The 16,033-nt window shown below is 51.5% G+C and overlaps 6 protein-coding genes across 6 annotated transcripts; 3 read left to right on the forward strand and 3 right to left on the reverse strand.

Moving 5' to 3' along the window:
* Positions 1-185: 185 nt before the first annotated feature.
* BO97DRAFT_308842 (uncharacterized protein) lies at positions 186-751 on the forward strand (the record flags this gene model as incomplete). Its single annotated transcript, XM_025691189.1, has 2 exons — positions 186-555; positions 618-751. Coding segments are annotated over 2 exons (504 nt in total), but the record flags the coding sequence as incomplete, so codon positions are not given.
* Positions 752-3,269: 2,518 nt separating this feature from the next.
* Positions 3,270-6,108, forward strand: BO97DRAFT_356304 (cyclic nucleotide-binding domain protein; the record flags this gene model as incomplete). The annotated part of the gene is made up of 2 exons (XM_025692168.1): positions 3,270-5,702; positions 5,764-6,108. The coding sequence occupies 2 exons, from the start codon at positions 3,270-3,272 to the stop codon at positions 6,106-6,108; spliced, it is 2,778 nt and encodes a 925-aa protein (XP_025546684.1).
* A 1,862-nt stretch (positions 6,109-7,970) lies between these two features.
* Positions 7,971-10,764, reverse strand: slx4 (the record flags this gene model as incomplete). The annotated part of the gene is made up of 2 exons (XM_025698693.1): positions 9,785-10,764; positions 7,971-9,719 (listed from the first exon to the last, which is right to left on the reverse strand). Exons 1-2 carry the CDS (start codon positions 10,610-10,612, stop codon positions 7,971-7,973), a joined length of 2,577 nt encoding a protein of 858 aa, XP_025546685.1. The 5' UTR covers positions 10,613-10,764.
* A 238-nt stretch (positions 10,765-11,002) lies between these two features.
* Positions 11,003-12,212, reverse strand: BO97DRAFT_408982 (EKC/KEOPS complex subunit CGI121/TPRKB). Its single transcript, XM_025695974.1, has 4 exons — positions 12,160-12,212; positions 11,901-12,090; positions 11,717-11,839; positions 11,003-11,662 (listed from the first exon to the last, which is right to left on the reverse strand). The coding sequence occupies exons 1-4, from the start codon at positions 12,204-12,206 to the stop codon at positions 11,348-11,350; spliced, it is 675 nt and encodes a 224-aa protein (XP_025546686.1). The 5' UTR covers positions 12,207-12,212; the 3' UTR covers positions 11,003-11,347.
* Positions 12,213-12,247: 35 nt separating this feature from the next.
* On the forward strand, positions 12,248-13,892 carry BO97DRAFT_481251 (Bax Inhibitor family protein). Its single transcript, XM_025700804.1, has 2 exons — positions 12,248-12,954; positions 13,019-13,892. The coding sequence occupies exons 1-2, from the start codon at positions 12,422-12,424 to the stop codon at positions 13,497-13,499; spliced, it is 1,014 nt and encodes a 337-aa protein (XP_025546687.1). The 5' UTR covers positions 12,248-12,421; the 3' UTR covers positions 13,500-13,892.
* Positions 13,893-14,029: 137 nt separating this feature from the next.
* Positions 14,030-15,713, reverse strand: BO97DRAFT_429267 (alpha-amylase; the record flags this gene model as incomplete). The annotated part of the gene is made up of 2 exons (XM_025697352.1): positions 14,030-14,743; positions 14,823-15,713. The coding sequence occupies 2 exons, from the start codon at positions 15,711-15,713 to the stop codon at positions 14,030-14,032; spliced, it is 1,605 nt and encodes a 534-aa protein (XP_025546688.1).
* Between the last annotated feature and the right edge of the window lie 320 nt (positions 15,714-16,033).

Below are 16,033 nucleotides of genomic sequence, written 5' to 3' on the forward strand. Positions count from 1 at the left end.
AAAGCAAAATACCTTCCCCACCGATCGCCCCTCGAAGTCAGAGCATCGAACAAGGTTATATAATTCTTTTGAGCTCTGCTCAGCATAGTCCAAATTAGAGGGTTATCTTTAACCGCTATTTCAGCATGGATGTTCAGCAACCACGAGACGCGACCGAGGTCCTGCGGAAGCGAATCGCATCGCTCGACCCAAATCCGAGACTAGGGATACCTAGCGCAAGGCGCACGCTCTTAACAGGAGCGACGGCTTTCGGTACAGGTCTCTTTCTTGGTTTCTCCAGTGGCAACAGAATGTCGGCCTATCGTTTCCGCGCGGAGAACGCCCATCGACAGCCTAAGTCTTCACTGGAGTGGTGGCATTACTCAAAGACACGGAGATATTACGGTATTGTCGCAGGTACCAAAGAAGGATTCAGAATGGGAAGCAAGTTGGCTGTCGGCGCCTCAATCTTTAGCCTCCTCGAGTGGACAGTGGACCAAGCCCGACACGATCAGCAGGACTTTGTGTCAACAGTCGTGGCGGGGTTGTCATTGTCAGGCATTCACAGCCTGTGGGGTTCGTCATCCTAGCTCTTCAGGCTTCCTGGGTTCAAAGGCTAATTACTTCCTCCTTTCTAGCTCGGCACGATATGTTCACTGCAGCCCGCACCGCTAAAATCAGTCTAAAAGCGAGTCTGACGTATGGACTGCTTCAGGATGCCCTCGCATACTACAGGGGCTTCCCACCTCATTATGTCCATTTCATTATGGGCCCGATCTTACCACAGGCCGAGTGATGACATCAAGGAACACATAGCCAATCCTTTCATTATTGGGGCTCAGCATTAGAGCCAAAGGTTTCAATTGTTGGATACAAATTCAAATATATCGCCTTGTCCCCGCACAGCAAGCGCAGTATGCTCCGAATCTCACTACGCTGCTTCCCTACGACTATGCATAGTTAACGAAGCAGTGGTGGAGCTGTCGACTCTGACAGGACGGTTTTATACTGCGTTTGTCGCACAATCTCGGAATTCAGTCTATTGCTCGGGAGTTTGCGACCGCTCTTGACTATTCATGACGAAATTGATGATAAGGTCGAAATCAAGGACCAGCGTTGTTCCTAGTCAAGGTCATCTGCAGGGGCATATCAATCAATTTCCGACGCAATGAGAGCCCATGCAGCGACCTTGCTGACACAAACGGATGGCAGAATTGTCACCTAGCCTTTCAGGCTCTCATACCATGGCATACCTTCATCAACTACAAGCTATGGCGAGGTAGTCCCGGAGCAGGTGGTAGGTCATGTATGAATTTGTCTTGAAATCAGCCGAATACCAGTGCAAACCACTCATCTTGTTTTTCATGTAATCTATACGTATGAGAATGAGCACGTTGGCCTATTGCTTTTCCATAGGCGAAAGTGTCATTTCGTTCTGTGGATGACGGAGCTCTGATCTTCACTACTTCATTCTGTAGACACTAGGGAATACAACCGGAAGCTCCACATACGCATTTCTGGACCTTCTGGGTGTGCTTCCCATTCATTGGTCCTCTTGATCTTTTGGTCTTGAAGCAGCCAGAAGGGTCAGCATCTGTGAAATCCTCGGACCTCTCCCCAAAGACCCTGTGCACATGGCTTGCCTAGTCACTTCGGCAAGGGGGATCTCGCTGCTTTGCTAGCACATGAGGATCTACAGTTCTTAAGGGGTCTGAACTCGAGTGAGTCTGCATCGATTTGTGGGGAAGAATCAGACCTGAGAGCCAGAAGGTGAACAGACTGGGGTGGTGCATAATTCCCGCTGCAGGGGATTGATTAGGCTGTCAGGTGGCATCTCAGTCCAACAATGGCTACGGAGAATGCATGAGACTGGCGGATGGCAATGATCCAATCACAAGCAAACCAGGCTCTATGAATGCGACTTCTACTACCTCTGCATTAAATCCCGCCCCCTCCGATGCTCATTGCTCATTGCTCATTGCTCTCTCTTACAGTACAGTACACAAAATGGGATCAAAGCTGAGTTGTTTGTCAGAGCGGTGTCCGATCCGTGACAGAAATGGTGCACAAACAGGTCAAACAGTTCTGTCGTCTGTAAGAGGGCCTCTTTGGTTCATCGCAACATGCAGGTGGCCGTTGATAATCAAATGAGTTAGATCTACTTGCAGGATAGGATATTTTCAGGTTTACAGGCTCTAGGGAACTGTGAATGTCAGATCGAGAATCAAACAGGATGGGAAGATGGAAGGGAAGGGCGGGAGGAAGAAAAAAGAAAAAGCAAAGGGTGATCACCTCCAATTCGTCAATTGATTGATTCATTGATTCATTGATAAACGCTATTCCGTCAGCGGCAGTGGGTGAAAAAGTCCCGGGTGTTCCAGAAAGAAAGGCCACATGTTTCACCACGAAGAACGGGCATGATTTCCGCACTACCTACTTACTCTATATGAAAGTCACTCAGGGTTAACTAACTACCGGGCCAGTTGGTTGAATACCTGTATAGGACCTCAACTTCTGCACCGACAGGGTGGAACCCAAAGCGGCGGAGAGAGTCAAAGGATGAAAAGAAAGAGACTTGAGTCTTAGTTACACTAGACTGCCGGTAGACTCACTGACCATTTGCGGCGGCGGTGGAGCCTCAACCAAAGAATTTGACGTTGGTGATCCCCGCTTTCATGGTGCTGCTGCTTGTTGGACTAACCTCTCTAAGCTCTCTGCTTATTAGTTAGTGTGAGACTACGGTAACTGCTCCTACTGCTTGCTGCTGCTGCTGCTGCTGCTGCTCCTCTTGCTAGAGCTAACTACTGTGAGCTGCTGTTGCTCTTGCTGCTCCTTCTGGCCCGCCGGCTCAACTAATAATTATTATTAACCCAGCTTCTTCAAACCCATCTCTATTCTCCCCTCCTCCCCTCCTCCTCCCCTCCTCCCCTTCTCCCTCTCTCATAATGGTCTTTAGTCCTTCGTCAGGACTATTTCCCATTATTGCTTGTTACACGATCATTTTTTACTCGCCAAACCTGTTCTCCTTTCAATCCGAATTGTCGCTTTCCGTCCCACCGCGACCTTAAGTCGATCGTCCTGGGCCCGACTCTTTTGTCCTCCCCCGCACCGTGGTTCCCGAAAGATGTCTGTCTGAAAAAAAGCTCCCCCCGTGATTCCCTTTTCGTCGACGTCATCGGTCCATTGATCGCTTTCCCGGTCGAACTATATGCTCCCCCATCGAAACTTCCTTCCAACCTCCTTTGTATCCTTTCCACGCTGCCCGGACCTTCTCCAATCCACATCCCACAATGCGCCGCCATGGCAGGGCCAGCGGAGGCTCGACCAAGGCCGTCACGCCTATCTCCGAAACCGCATCCCTGCTACATTCGTTCGACTCGGTGACCAATCCTAATCGTCCTGTCCGGCCGTCACCGTTGACCTCGTCGAGCATCCGCGCTTTGCCGCTAGACCTCGTCGACCGATTGCGCTCCTTCCCTCTTTTCCAATCCACTCCAGAGTCATTCCTGATCGATGTCGGCCAGCATCTTCGCCCCCAGCTCCAACAAGCCAATGACTATATCCTGACGGAGGGTGACGAATCCAAGGCGATCTACTGGTTGGTCCGGGGTGCAGTCTCGGTGACTTCTCGCGATGGCGAGAGTGTGTATGCAGATCTCGAAGCAGGTTCGTTCTTTGGCGAGATCGGCGTACTGATGGACCGCCCACGGACAGCAACCATTGTCGCCCGCACCAGATGCTTGCTGGTCGTTTTGACCAAGGAGGATTTCACCCAAATCCTCCCCCGCTTTCCTGACGTGGAGCGGGCGATTCGAGACGAGGCGCAGGAAAGATTGATGATTCTGGAGAAAAAGAAGAAGGAAACATCTGTACCGGTGGTCGAGCCTGGGAGCCCGGCTAGAAGAGGCTCGAAGAGAGTGAGGGACACATTTTCTGGAGACCTCAATCTCAGCGAGCAGGACGGCAGGTCTTTGACGTCCGTCAACAAAAAACGGAAATCTCCCAGCCCTGGCTTGGCTGACGGATCCTCCAGTGCACTGGCGAATGGACTAGTCAATGTCCGCCTTCTGCTCAAGGAATTACCATTGTTTGCCGGCTTGCCGCCAGATATCCTCCACTTTTTGGGACTCAATGCGCAACCTCGATCCTACCCCCCTTTCACCGATATCATCAAACAAGACTCCCAAGGACGCGAGATATACTTCATTGTCCGCGGCGAAGTGGAGGTTCTATCGGAGCGAGCGGACGCACAGCATACGCAGTCCCTGCCCAAGACCATTGAACATCCAGGTTTCGAAGTGAAAGCACGGCTGAAACAAGGTCAGTATTTTGGGGAGGTAGTAAGTCTGTCGCTAGCACCTCGAAGAACCGCTACTGTGCGGTCTATCAGTGCCGTAGAGTGTTTGATGATAAGCGGAGAGGTGTTGGCTGAATTTTGGGAGAGATGTCCTCAGAAGGTCCGCCAGCAGGTCGAACAAACCGCTAAGGAGCGGCTCCAATCCGCTTCTGATGGCGATGTTGTCATGGCAGACGATGGGGGCGTTGAGCCTTACGCTAATCACATGGATGTCGATGAAAATTTCAAGTTAAGGGCATCTCGGAGACAGTCCATGCCCCTCCTAACTCTCACTGAAACGGAGTTAGACAGCACACCGAGACCCAATGGTGTAGATGAGCAGGCTCTCTTACGCCCATCGGATCCCGATCCGTTCTTAAACATTGGCTTGGATAAAGTCCGCCTTCGAAGTCGACGTGGGTCTGTTGCCCCAATAACTCCGGAGGAAGTTTCCGGAGAGCAGCAGCGGCCATCAACTCCTTCTTCCGAGCCGCGGTCCACGAGCTCATCCTTTCTCACCCTACCAGGAACCCCTAGACTTTCCACATCCCAGGAAAGCCCCCGTGTACCCCGCCAGGATAACCATGGCGCGCTTCCTGACAACCTACTTACCAAGGTCTTTCGGCATATGGAGCTCCATGATCTTCTACGTCTCCGAGCTGTCTCGATGCACTGGTCCGAGCTCCTAAGCACATCCACTGAACTCCTCCATCGCCTCGACTTAAGCGTATATAATCGGTGTATTACCGATGATGTCCTCGTGAAAATCATTTGCCCGTTTGTTGGCAACAGACCTCGCTACATCAACATTAGTAATTGTTTTCATATCACAGACGAGGGATTCAGCAAACTGGTTGCTGTATGTGGTTTCAATGTTACTACCTGGAAGATGAAGAGTGTCTGGGATGTCACGGGATCGGCCATCCTTGACATGGCCAGCAAAGCAACCGGGTTACAAGAGGTTGACCTAAGCAACTGTCGGAAGGTTGGAGACACGCTGTTGGCGCGGATTGTAGGTTGGGTCGTGCCTAGCCACCATAAGCCCAGTGAAGACCCTACGAAGTCTGGCAAAGGAACCTTGAAACCTACCAAGCAGACTGCGGCCGGTACCGTGTACGGCTGTCCTGAACTGAAGAAATTGACCTTGTCCTACTGCAAACATGTCACCGACCGCTCAATGCATCACATTGCATCGCATGCTGCCTCTAGAATCGAGGAGATGGACCTCACTCGCTGCACGACTATCACAGACCAAGGTTTCCAGTATTGGGGCAACGCGCAATTTACCAATCTGAGGAGGCTATGTCTAGCAGACTGTACATATTTGACTGACAATGCTATTGTCTACCTGACTAATGCCGCCAAACAACTTCAGGAACTGGATTTGGTAAGTACGCTGGTGCTTGTTAAGTTTCTTGCCATTAGACGCGCTTGCTGACCAGCGAAAGTCTTTTTGCTGCGCACTATCAGATACTGCGACAGAGGTACTCGCTCTACAATGCTCCAATTTGACCTACCTTAATATGTCTTTCTGCGGTTCTGCGATCTCTGATCCTTCCCTGCGCAGCATTGGACTCCATCTTTTGCATCTCAAACGCCTTTCAGTTCGTGGCTGTGTTCGAGTCACTGGCGCTGGTGTTGAGGCTGTGGCAGAGGGTTGCGACAAATTAGAGTCTTTCGATGTCAGCCAATGCAAGAATCTCACGCCATGGCTTGAAGCTGGAGGGCAATCTAAATACGCAAAACGAATCAGCTTCGAAACCGTCGCTATAGATGGGAAAGTTTTCCGCTGAGCGACTGTGGGTTGCGCAGCTTCAAGTCATGGTGCAGGTGATCTACCGCCACGAGACAATGACTTCACTAGGCAAATATCGACTGTCTTAAAAGCAGCCATATTCCTTAGATTTCTGGAACGGACAATCTTTTGCCTTATATTCGATATCCTCATTCAACGTGTGACACTTACATCTATTTTCTTTTTCTTGTTCTATGGGGAAATAGGCTCCCTCTCCGCCTCCTTTTTTATTATACTATACTCTCGTTTGGGTGGCCTTTCTTTCCATTCTCACGGGTTAGGTTCTTTCCGCATGCCTTTCAAGCTCACGACTCGTGGTCGTGATGGATTTTGTTGCATCGCAATAACTTGTGAAGTATATTCAACTCAGGTCGGCTCTTCTGGCGAATTATTCCTTACTTGGGTGGGATGGGGTTTCGCGGATGATTTACAGGTTATGACGGCAACGCAGGCATGAAAGGAGTTTTATGCTGGACACAGAGCACATGGAAGCATGAGATGTTATACCAGGTTGAGCCGGTGGTATTTTGTGCATGTAGGAACACGGTGCCAGTTTCCGTTCTCTGTATTTTAGATTTTCTTTTTCTTTCCTTTTTTCTTCCTTTTCCTTTTTTTTTGGCCTACACTCTCTTCCTACCATTTCTTATTATCTCCTTGGCTAAGCCCACTGTCTCCTTGGACCCTGAAGATACCAGCGTCGTTCCCATAGAATGAGCATAATTTCTTCAATCAACTATGGAAGGCTTATATGCCCATAGCTATCACAAGCTCTGGTGTCCGAAATGGACTTGTTCTCAGGGAGTTTGATTGTGATCGATTAAGGGTATAGTATCCGTGCTTTCGCCTGGACTGACTTTCGCGTAAGTCTCCATCCAAGTCATTAGCGAATCATGTACTTTATACTCTGCTGTCGAAACAGTAGTAGATTAGAGGGTGCCAATCAAGATATCGTGAGACAGGATAAGCACGTATCAAGCATTTCTTGGTGCTGACGCGACGTCAGGGGAGGGGGCCCAATGCATGGATGTCGAGCCAGTCAAAAACTATCTATCTAGCGGAGCCCGGCCTGCCCTGAGCTTGTCTAGGACTATACTTGCCACATCAACCCGCCTCCCCTCGCCATAAGCTTGAGCGAGCCCAGCAAGCATTGGCTGTCAAACAGGTGACAATCTACTTCCAATCCTTCCAAGGCACCACACACCACGTCTCTCCAATCCGGCACCGACACCCTGCCCCCGGTGACATCGACAATTCCTCTCCGCCCTGGTCTCCGGACGCCTCATCACCAAAACGGGCGCGTACATCCTTATAATAATCCCCGGCAGCCTGGCCACCATCGCCGGGACCGCCATGGTGACATGACAGCCTTCACGCCTATCTCCGCCGCCGCCCTCTGGAACTGAGCTTGACGGCTGCGGGAATGCAGAGGGGGTTGTGGGCGTGGTGGAATGGGGTGGGTTCGAGAGGGTGGTAAGAGGGAACAGTAAGAAATATGGTTGGCAAGGTTTGTAGGACAACAGTGTAGTGTATACGTTGCACACATCTGGTTTTTCGAAGGAAGAAAGACTAAACAATCGCCACTAAGGAACAACAAAGCGGTATAAAGAAACCACCGTCCAGAGGATATAACCCAATTCTCCATTTCAAATCACCTATCCCAAGTGTCTATAGAGGGTATATGTCCAAATAACCAAGATTTATACACCAGGTCTTCATCCATCCAGGTAACGCCATAAAACACCCCTCCCCCCGCCCCTCGTCTAAGACTCCAGAAAATGCAGCACAGAACTTGAAACACACATAACTCAAAGCACAGTACGCAAGAACCAAAATGGTTTAATTGTCAAGCGAAGTATCCCATCAACCCTCCCGCCCCTTTTTCCGATAGCAGCAACATACCCCTCTCCCTTCGCACCACTCCTTCACCAGCGCCGCGCCGACCTCCCGATCCTCGTCCACGAGCCCTAGTCCCTCCGTGTTCAGCCAGGTCGTAAAGTCCTCCAGGAAGATCGGGTCGTACATGAGGATCTTCTCGTGCCAGCTGGGTTGTCTGCTCACGCTGGTGGGTCGGAGGCGGGGTTGGAGGTGCACGGCCTGCGTGATTTGATCGTGGAGGTTGGGGGTTTCTATACCTGTGCTTGTTGTTGCGCTAGCCTTGGTATTTTTGGTTGGATTTGGCCTTCTTCGACGTGTTGGGCTTGGTGAGAGGATTGTCGTGGTTGTCGTTGTGGTTGGTAGGCTTGTCGGTTGGGTGGTTGGGTTATGGTGGTGGAGGTATCGCGCTTGTAGGCGGCTGGGGGAGGGGATGCTTTCGTCGTCTTCAGAGTCTTGGATTTCTTCGACGTTGGCAAAGGAGTATGTTGGGATAGTACTGGTGCTCGTAGCAGTTTTGTGAGTGGGCTTGGTGGTTTGGTGGATGTTTTGCGAGGTTCGCGCTTTTTTGCTCTTCGTAGTTCCTGGTTTTGATGACGATGATGATGTTGTTCTTTCCGGGTTTGATGGCTCTGACGAGGTTTTGTGCTTAGATCTTGTATTTGTTTTCTTGGTAGCTGTAGTTTTACGTGGCTTGGTGGTGCCTTTGGTTGGGCCTTTGTGGGTGGTTGTTCCCAACGTTAATGCAGTAGGCGGTTGGGGAGCTGGGTTTTCTGGTACACTTGGGTGAGTTGTACCATTCTTAGATTCCCAGCATTTGGTAAGGATCTCGATCATCTTCGGGCGACTTCTTATAGGCTTGAAGCCATAGGAGGCAATTCGTTTACATAGCTGAGCATCTGTGAAACTGCTGAAGTGTGGCATCTCAGGCCTTGGTGCTGATGGTTGGGATGTAGTCACACTTGTTTGGTTGTCAAGGGTGTTTGAGATCTCAGTGTTAGAGCTGGAAGATTCGTCACCAGACTCCTGTGTATCCGGAATTGTTCCTGTCTTGGACGTTACCGATGCAGTCTCTTCCTCCTTTCCCGCAGTGTTTTCGTTGTTGATTGTGGGACGAGGCTTAGGCGTATCCGATCCATCTACTAGATCGACAACCTCTACCGGCAATACTGACCCATCAGTATCACGGGCTGCAACAGACCAAAGATTCCTCGAGGCTGTGAAGCGCGAAACTGCTAGTGATTGGTCGTTACTTGCACTATGGCTGATGCGAGTGCTTGTCTCCAGTGCTAGGCTTTGCTCTGATTCCCGAATCGCTGTCTGCAATTCTCTTATCAGAGTAGGAGAGTCTTCACGTTCCAACTGACTGCATGTGCCAAATACCAGCTCTTGATCATGAAGAGATCTGACGGCCGCCTGTGGCGAGAGAATGACAAGCTCTGGTTCTCGTGCTTTAGCATTTGACTTCCCCTTCTTTATTGTCGGTTTTCTGGAGGCAAGAGACGACGAAATACTAGCCGTAGTGCTCATTTCCGAATCGTCCATAGCCTGCGCAGAATCGGTGAGATATTGAGCCGTTACTCGCGCCGTAAGCGTTGAGAACTTTTTTGTAGGCTTCTTGCTTTTCTTCGCGACTGACGAGGCTTTTAAATTTGAGCTTCCACCTTCGGTAGAATGTTTATCGCTACTATCATTGTCGCTCGGCTTGTTTCCGGAGCATATCCTAGAGTTAAGCAACTTTTCTGGCGTTAGTGATTGCGCAGAAAGAAACGGGTCACTCAGAGGCAGCAGATAACACATACTTCAATACGCCTCCTCTTAGTAGGGCCGGTATCCTCCAATGCCTGACTTTCGACTCGGGAAGCAGGAACACCACCAAAGCCAAACTCAGATAACATGGTTCCAAAACTTCTGGTTTCATTTGTGTCCTGAGCCAAATTGTTGTCTAATTTGCTGGTTTGTCCCACAGTAAGTTCAGTGGGCGTCCAATCCAATCTTCTCTTCAGTGCTTGCTCAATCTGCAGGCCATCCTTTGTCCAGTCCTGCGCATCAATTGCAGAGTCCTGCTTTGAAGAGACCTGCGGGGTTGAAGGGGGTCCCGCCTTCTTGCCAATTTGTCCTTTGCTTGACTGTGACGAAGCACTAGCCTTCCCAACCCTCCCGGATATGGTCTTGTTCGCAGCTGTGTCGCGCTTTATCGTGGTTCCGGAAGTCTTGGTTTTCCTCTCCGTAGCCGGCGGCTTTTTCGTCGATATCGTCTCGGTCGGACCGTCATTTGAAGCTTCGGCGCTATCCTTCTTCTTTGGCCTCCCTCTCTTCTTCACTTTGTCCTCAACTTGATCCCCTTTGACCCCTACTCCTGTCGCATCCGACTTTGCGGCCTCCGTCGACTTGCATGTGGTCTTCGTGGGCTTGCGGGTCCGTTTGTCGGGCTGTTTCCCGCTGTCGAAGAACCTTGATCGTGATTGATCCCGGAAAAGGTCTGACGGAGAAGGCAGTTGAGGGGTCGAAGTATCGATAGGCGAAAGCCCGAAGAGCTTTTGAGCGTCGAATTTAGGTGGCGCAGGCGTACTCGCTGGATTGTGTTCTGGCGAGGACGACAGAATAATGACCTCCGCGGTGGCGGTCATGGTGGCAAGCCCCAAGAGATCCAGTCATTCGGAGACATCGAGATGACGCTGTACCCCGTCTACCTATCCAGAGGTAGGTTAGAACAAGCCAAAGAATTCCAAGCGTGCTTATGAGTGCTAGTCGTGGTGATCAAAAGGCTGAGCCAGATAAGGTACAGATCAAAGCTAGTAGTTGCAGATAGATAGTGCGGCGAGATCGAGACCTCTGTGATGTGTCTTGGCAAAGTTGAAGGATTGCCGTTTCGGGATGACGACATTGGTGGGCTAGGCAACCATGTGCATGTGATTTGTATTCGTCGCGACTGAACGGGCATCATGCCAGAGTACATGAGACTACGATGACTGGTGTTCAATATGTTTGCAGCTAGTCTGTCAGTTATATTCGACTGGATATATGGTTGTATCTATGTCAGTTCCTTGCCCTGCAGGAAGTATGGAAATGGTACTGCGGCTCCGGACAACCTTCGGTTGGATTTCCCAAACAGAGATCCCAGGTCAGCTTCTATCGTCTTTACTACAACATTTGCGCTTGGAGATTTCTCCGCGAACGGAAGAAGTATCTCTCGGAATAAGCCTTCAGCCCTAAGCCAAGCCTGGCTGGGTAAGCTTCATGAAGACTCGGCATGCAATTGGGAGCGCGAAAGGCGCGAAGCAGCGAATGGCTGTCCCCACAAGGCTGATGATTTTCATCACTGATGATAGGCGAGAGACGTATCTCAAATGCTAGGTTGCCAATCAAGTGGCCCCGCGCAACGCAATCGCTCCCAAGACAGAAAGTTCAAGTTGCTTTGTGCCATCATCGTGTGTGCCGTTCGGTTGAGTGGGAGGAGGAGTTTTCAGTGCGCCCAACTTATAAGCCTTCTTGATCTTCGTCACATCGGCGATATTTGACAGGGTATCGTCGTCAAATGGCACGACCGAACCTTCCACGTGCTGGGAGAGATGGGCTGCCACTGAGTCGTGTGTAATTTCCGGCGTTGTCGAGACCTTGATCACTAGCAGGTCTTTGGTGGAGTCCGCGATACCAAATTTTCGGAAAGATTCAGCGATCTACAGAAAGTCAGCCAAGATGCCGTTGTTCGTCACACTCCGCATCTAACGCACGTTGTTCGCTGGGCTGAATGAGAAGACAATCTCTGAGTGAACGTTGCGAGACTTAAGACGTCCATTGATGGAGTCATTTACAGCTCGAAAGACGGCGGACAGTGCATGAGCTCTGGAAAGAACCTGCGGTCCACGATTAGAGACACAGATATGAGGCTGCGTCGAACTGAACAGATATCCATACCATGCTCGCATCAATAAAAGCATACTCAAAGTCCGCGTTGCCTGAGATCAGCTGTTGTCGGAGAGAAGCAGCATTTTTGACGTCCCGGTAGAGTGCGACATATACCGGCATCGAAGGTGGCAGATGAGCCAGGTCTATGGTTTCGAGCAACGAGGAAGACATGGCGCAGGCGATTGATTTCGGAACAGAACTGCCGAGAGTTTGTCAGAAATATATCCTCGGTACATGCTAGAAGATGCGAGCCCGTGAAATCACTTACAATTCCGTGGTCTTCTTCTCGAGAATAGATATCCGGCTTAAGTCCATTAATTCCCCCTCCCCCACCAAAGAGTTATCGCCGAGGGCGGCCAGCACTGAGTAATCATTGAGTCACTACACGTGACTTCACTTCTCGAACGTTCGGGCCGCCGTAGCCAGCGGCACCCCGGATTGATATCATCGCTTCGCTTTTAAGTAGCCCTCTTCCTCTTCCTCTCCTACTGACTGTCATTGTTTTATCCATCAACACGACTGTCACAATCATGGCGTTTTTCCTACGGCGCCCGTTTGCCGTTCCGACGGCGCTTCGTCAAATTTCCAAACCCGCTAACAGCGCTCGATTCATCCACAACACCCCGTTCAAGCCGGCTCAGCCGAAGCCCACCGGCCCCGTCTCAGCTTCCATCTTCGCCAAATCTCGTCAGACCTTTCAGAATGCTTTCCGCCGGACGTACATGCAGCCTTCCTCCTACAATTACAGCACTCGCGGTGAACTCACGCAAAAGCTGGCCTACGGTGCCGCCATCATCGGAGGTACCTTCGTCGCGGCGAACTTTCTCTTCAACCGTGAGACGAGAGAGGATGGCGGCATGCCTGCATACGAGCGTAGCTACCTGAACGAGACTTTCATGCACACTGGACTTGGTATTGGTATTATCGCTATTGCTGCTCGGGCTATGCACATGAATGGATTCTCCTACCGCATGATGGCTAGCAGCCCTTGGATGGTTATCGGTCTCGGTCTCGTCGCTAGCATTGGAACTATGTACGGCACTTTGTACACTTCTCCTGACAAGTAAGTACCTGCGCGGTCTCCCTGATCTAGTCACGATGAACAGCAATGCTAACCGCAGTACTAGCTACGTCGTGAAGTACGGTCTCTGGACAGCTTTCAACCTCACCCAAGCCGCTCTCCTGTCTCCCCTGATGTTCATGAGCCCGGCTCTGCTCGCCCGTGCTGGTCTCTACACAGTCGGAATGATGGGTTCCATCGCTTTCGTTGGTGCCACTGCCAAGCAGGAGAAGTACTTGTACCTCGGTGGTCCTCTCCTTGCTGGTGTGACCCTCGTTGCTCTCTCCGGTTTCGCTCCTCTGGTCCTGCCCGCCACCGCCACCCGCACTCTCATGTGGTCTGAGAAGATCTGGCTGTACGGCGGTCTGGCTGTCTTCGGTGGTTTCACCCTTTACGACGTCCAGAAGATTCTCCACCACGCTCGCCTCTCCCAGCGCGGTCTCGTCCGCAAGGATGTCGTCAACGAGAGCATCAGCTTGACCCTGGACTTCATCAACATCTTCGTTCGCATGGTGCAGATCTTGGGCATGCGCCAGAACCGGAAGTAAAGCCCCGGCTTCTAATACTCACAACATCACATTCCTTGGCTTTTTCCGGAGCCAATACGATGACCCCACTTGAATGCTCACCTCATCAGCACCTGGATTCTTTCTGGGACCCGGCTGGATGAGAAGTTGGAACAAGGTTGATATTTCGGTCCTGCTTAAGCGTCCGTTGTAATTCTATTTCCTTTTATGTTTCCCAACAGTCCTTGATACTGCCTGTAGATGGAGCATCTTACTAGGGCACTTTCGGTTTTCCCCACCATGCTGGTAGACAGCGATGGTTTCTGCTTGGCAGTCGGTTTCGAGTGCTCAGGAGGGGCTTAGCAACAGATGTATGCATAGCTTTAGTGTTATCCGCATACGAGGTGGAATGAAATAATATCTCCACTCGCCAACATCATTATCCTTTACCACTTCATGTAATCATTGTATTTGTAGTTTCTTGCTCAGCAGTTCGATTACACAGCGAACACGTACGAACTTATATACTAGTATCAATCCATTCCAAACCAGAAACACCCCGTACCATCACCTCATACCCCACAGACAACCATCCCCAAAGCCACCAAAACCCCGACCACCAACCTCAATGTCTCCCCCACAACATGGCCAGAACCCGCCCCCGACGACGGCAACCCAGTATTCCTCCCGGACCCTGACCCTTCGGTAGGCGCCGTCGACCCAGACCCCGACGCACCTCCCGCATCAGTCTTCCGGAAATCCTCCTCAGAAACATCCCTCCGCTCAAACCCACAAAGCCCACTCCCCTCCATCATCTCCATCGGGTACAGCACGCGCGGCTCGCCCTTATCCATAGCAATATCCAGCTCGCCGATATCCGAGACAGTGTAGGAGCGGCAGGTGAGGACGTCGACGACGACGACGGAGGGCTGGTAGCCGTTCGTCATGCGCAAGCTGTAGGCGCCGCTGGTGGAGCCCTGCGTCGACAGCACGATGACGACCTGGCGGCCCTCACGGCCCTTCCGGAAGGCCATCTCGCTTGACCCCCGATACACCGGGTACGACAACGTGTCGATGTACGCGGGGTCAACCTGGATGGCGTGGTGGCGTAGGGCGTTGAGCGTCGCGATGTGTCTGTATAGTGGGGATTGCGTGTCGTATGAGGTCAGCCAGAGGGCTTCGCGGTTGAGTGGGTCGTGTGCGCCGCTGAGGTGCTGTTCTTGGCCTTGGTAGATCATTGGGATGCCATCGGAGAGGAGCGTGAAGGTTAAGATGTTCTTTGCGAGCTGGTGGGTTTGTAGGTGGATTGTTAGTTGGGTGGATTAGATTGAATGAACAAGGGGGAGAGGTGGAGGATGGGCTTACGCTGAGGTCGTCTTTGAGACTTGCGAAGCGCGCGACATCGTGGTTCTCGGAGAAGGTCGCCAGTGTGCTTACGTTCGGGCAGCTGTGTTTCATCTCCTCCACGCGGTTGGGGAGCGTGGTCGTGTTGCCCAGCGTGAAGGCGTCCAGCAGCGCGTAGTAGATCGGGTAGTTGGGTACGCTGGTCAGGTCGTCCTGGTAGCTGCAGATCGTGTCGACTGACTGGTCGAACACTTCACCTGTCACCAGGCAGTCAGCCGCCTTCTGGAAGTCGGCCAGGTAGCTGGGCGTGATGTGCTTGGCGGCGTCCAGGCGGAGGCCGTCGATCGAGTAGTTGGACATGACCTCTTGGACCCAGTCGTTGAGCATCCGCTGGACGGTGGAGTCCTCTGTTTTCAGGTCGGGAAGCGCGACGATGTCGTCGCCTGTCCAGCAGCTTTGCGCGAGAGGGTAGTCGTTGTAGTCGGTGATCTTGCAGTATGGATGGTAGTACTTTGCGTCGTTGAATGGGTGCAGTTTCGAATAGTCGATGCTAGTTGCTGGATCGGCGCCGTTCGTGACATACGCCATGTTGTTGATGACAGTATCCATCATGAGATACATGCCGCGGTCGTGGAGGGCTTTGCTTAGATCACGGAGGTCCTGCTCGGTCCCAAAGTGATGGTTCAGCGCATACAAATCTTCGGCCCAGTAGCCGTGGTAGGCCTCCCCGTAAGGTACTCGTTCCTCGATGTTCTTGATAATCGGGGAGATCATGACTGCGTCGAAGCCCATGCCCTCGATGTAGTCCAGATGGCCGATCAAGCCTCTCCACGTTCCGCCACAGTATAGACCCGCGGTCGTATTACAAGGAGCAGTGGTCGACCCATCTGTGCGAGCAAAGCGGTCTGTCATCGTTTGATACACGGATCTGGTTCGCCATGCCCCTGTGCTTGCCGTTAATGCTGTGCTGAAAGGGCTTATGAGCATCAGAGCGTGAAGCCATTGCACCATTGTGCCTAATGCAACCATGGAGTCTGCTTTAGTACCAGTGACTGGGTGGGAAGAGGAGCTCCGCAGAAGACAATGATGTAGGAGATGCTCTCAAGACCGATACTATCCTTTCTCATGAACTTCCCATACTCTGACCTGAAAGAAAGAAGGCAAGAGGAAATCGCTTAACAAATTCTGTGGTCTAGGGATGTCATACATAGACGGACGAGTACACGCGCGCA

This window comes from Aspergillus homomorphus (genome assembly GCF_003184865.1).
Source record: "Aspergillus homomorphus CBS 101889 unplaced genomic scaffold BO97scaffold_64, whole genome shotgun sequence".
NCBI lineage: Eukaryota > Fungi > Ascomycota > Eurotiomycetes > Eurotiales > Aspergillaceae > Aspergillus > Aspergillus homomorphus.

Excerpts from the sequence above, each read along its gene's own strand:
- BO97DRAFT_408982 (XM_025695974.1), bottom strand. The coding sequence starts at position 12,206 with ATGGACTTAAGCCGGATATCTATTCTCGAGAAGAAGACCACGGAATT. Across the intron at positions 12,091-12,159 it reads GAGAAGAAGACCACGGAATT|TTCTGTTCCGAAATCAATCG; the intron begins GTAAGTGATTTC and ends AACTCTCGGCAG. Across the intron at positions 11,663-11,716 it reads CATTCAGCCCAGCGAACAAC|ATCGCTGAATCTTTCCGAAA; the intron begins GTGCGTTAGATG and ends GACTTTCTGTAG.
- BO97DRAFT_481251 (XM_025700804.1), top strand. The coding sequence starts at position 12,422 with ATGGCGTTTTTCCTACGGCGCCCGTTTGCCGTTCCGACGGCGCTTCGT. Across the intron at positions 12,955-13,018 it reads TTGTACACTTCTCCTGACAA|CTACGTCGTGAAGTACGGTC; the intron begins GTAAGTACCTGC and ends CCGCAGTACTAG.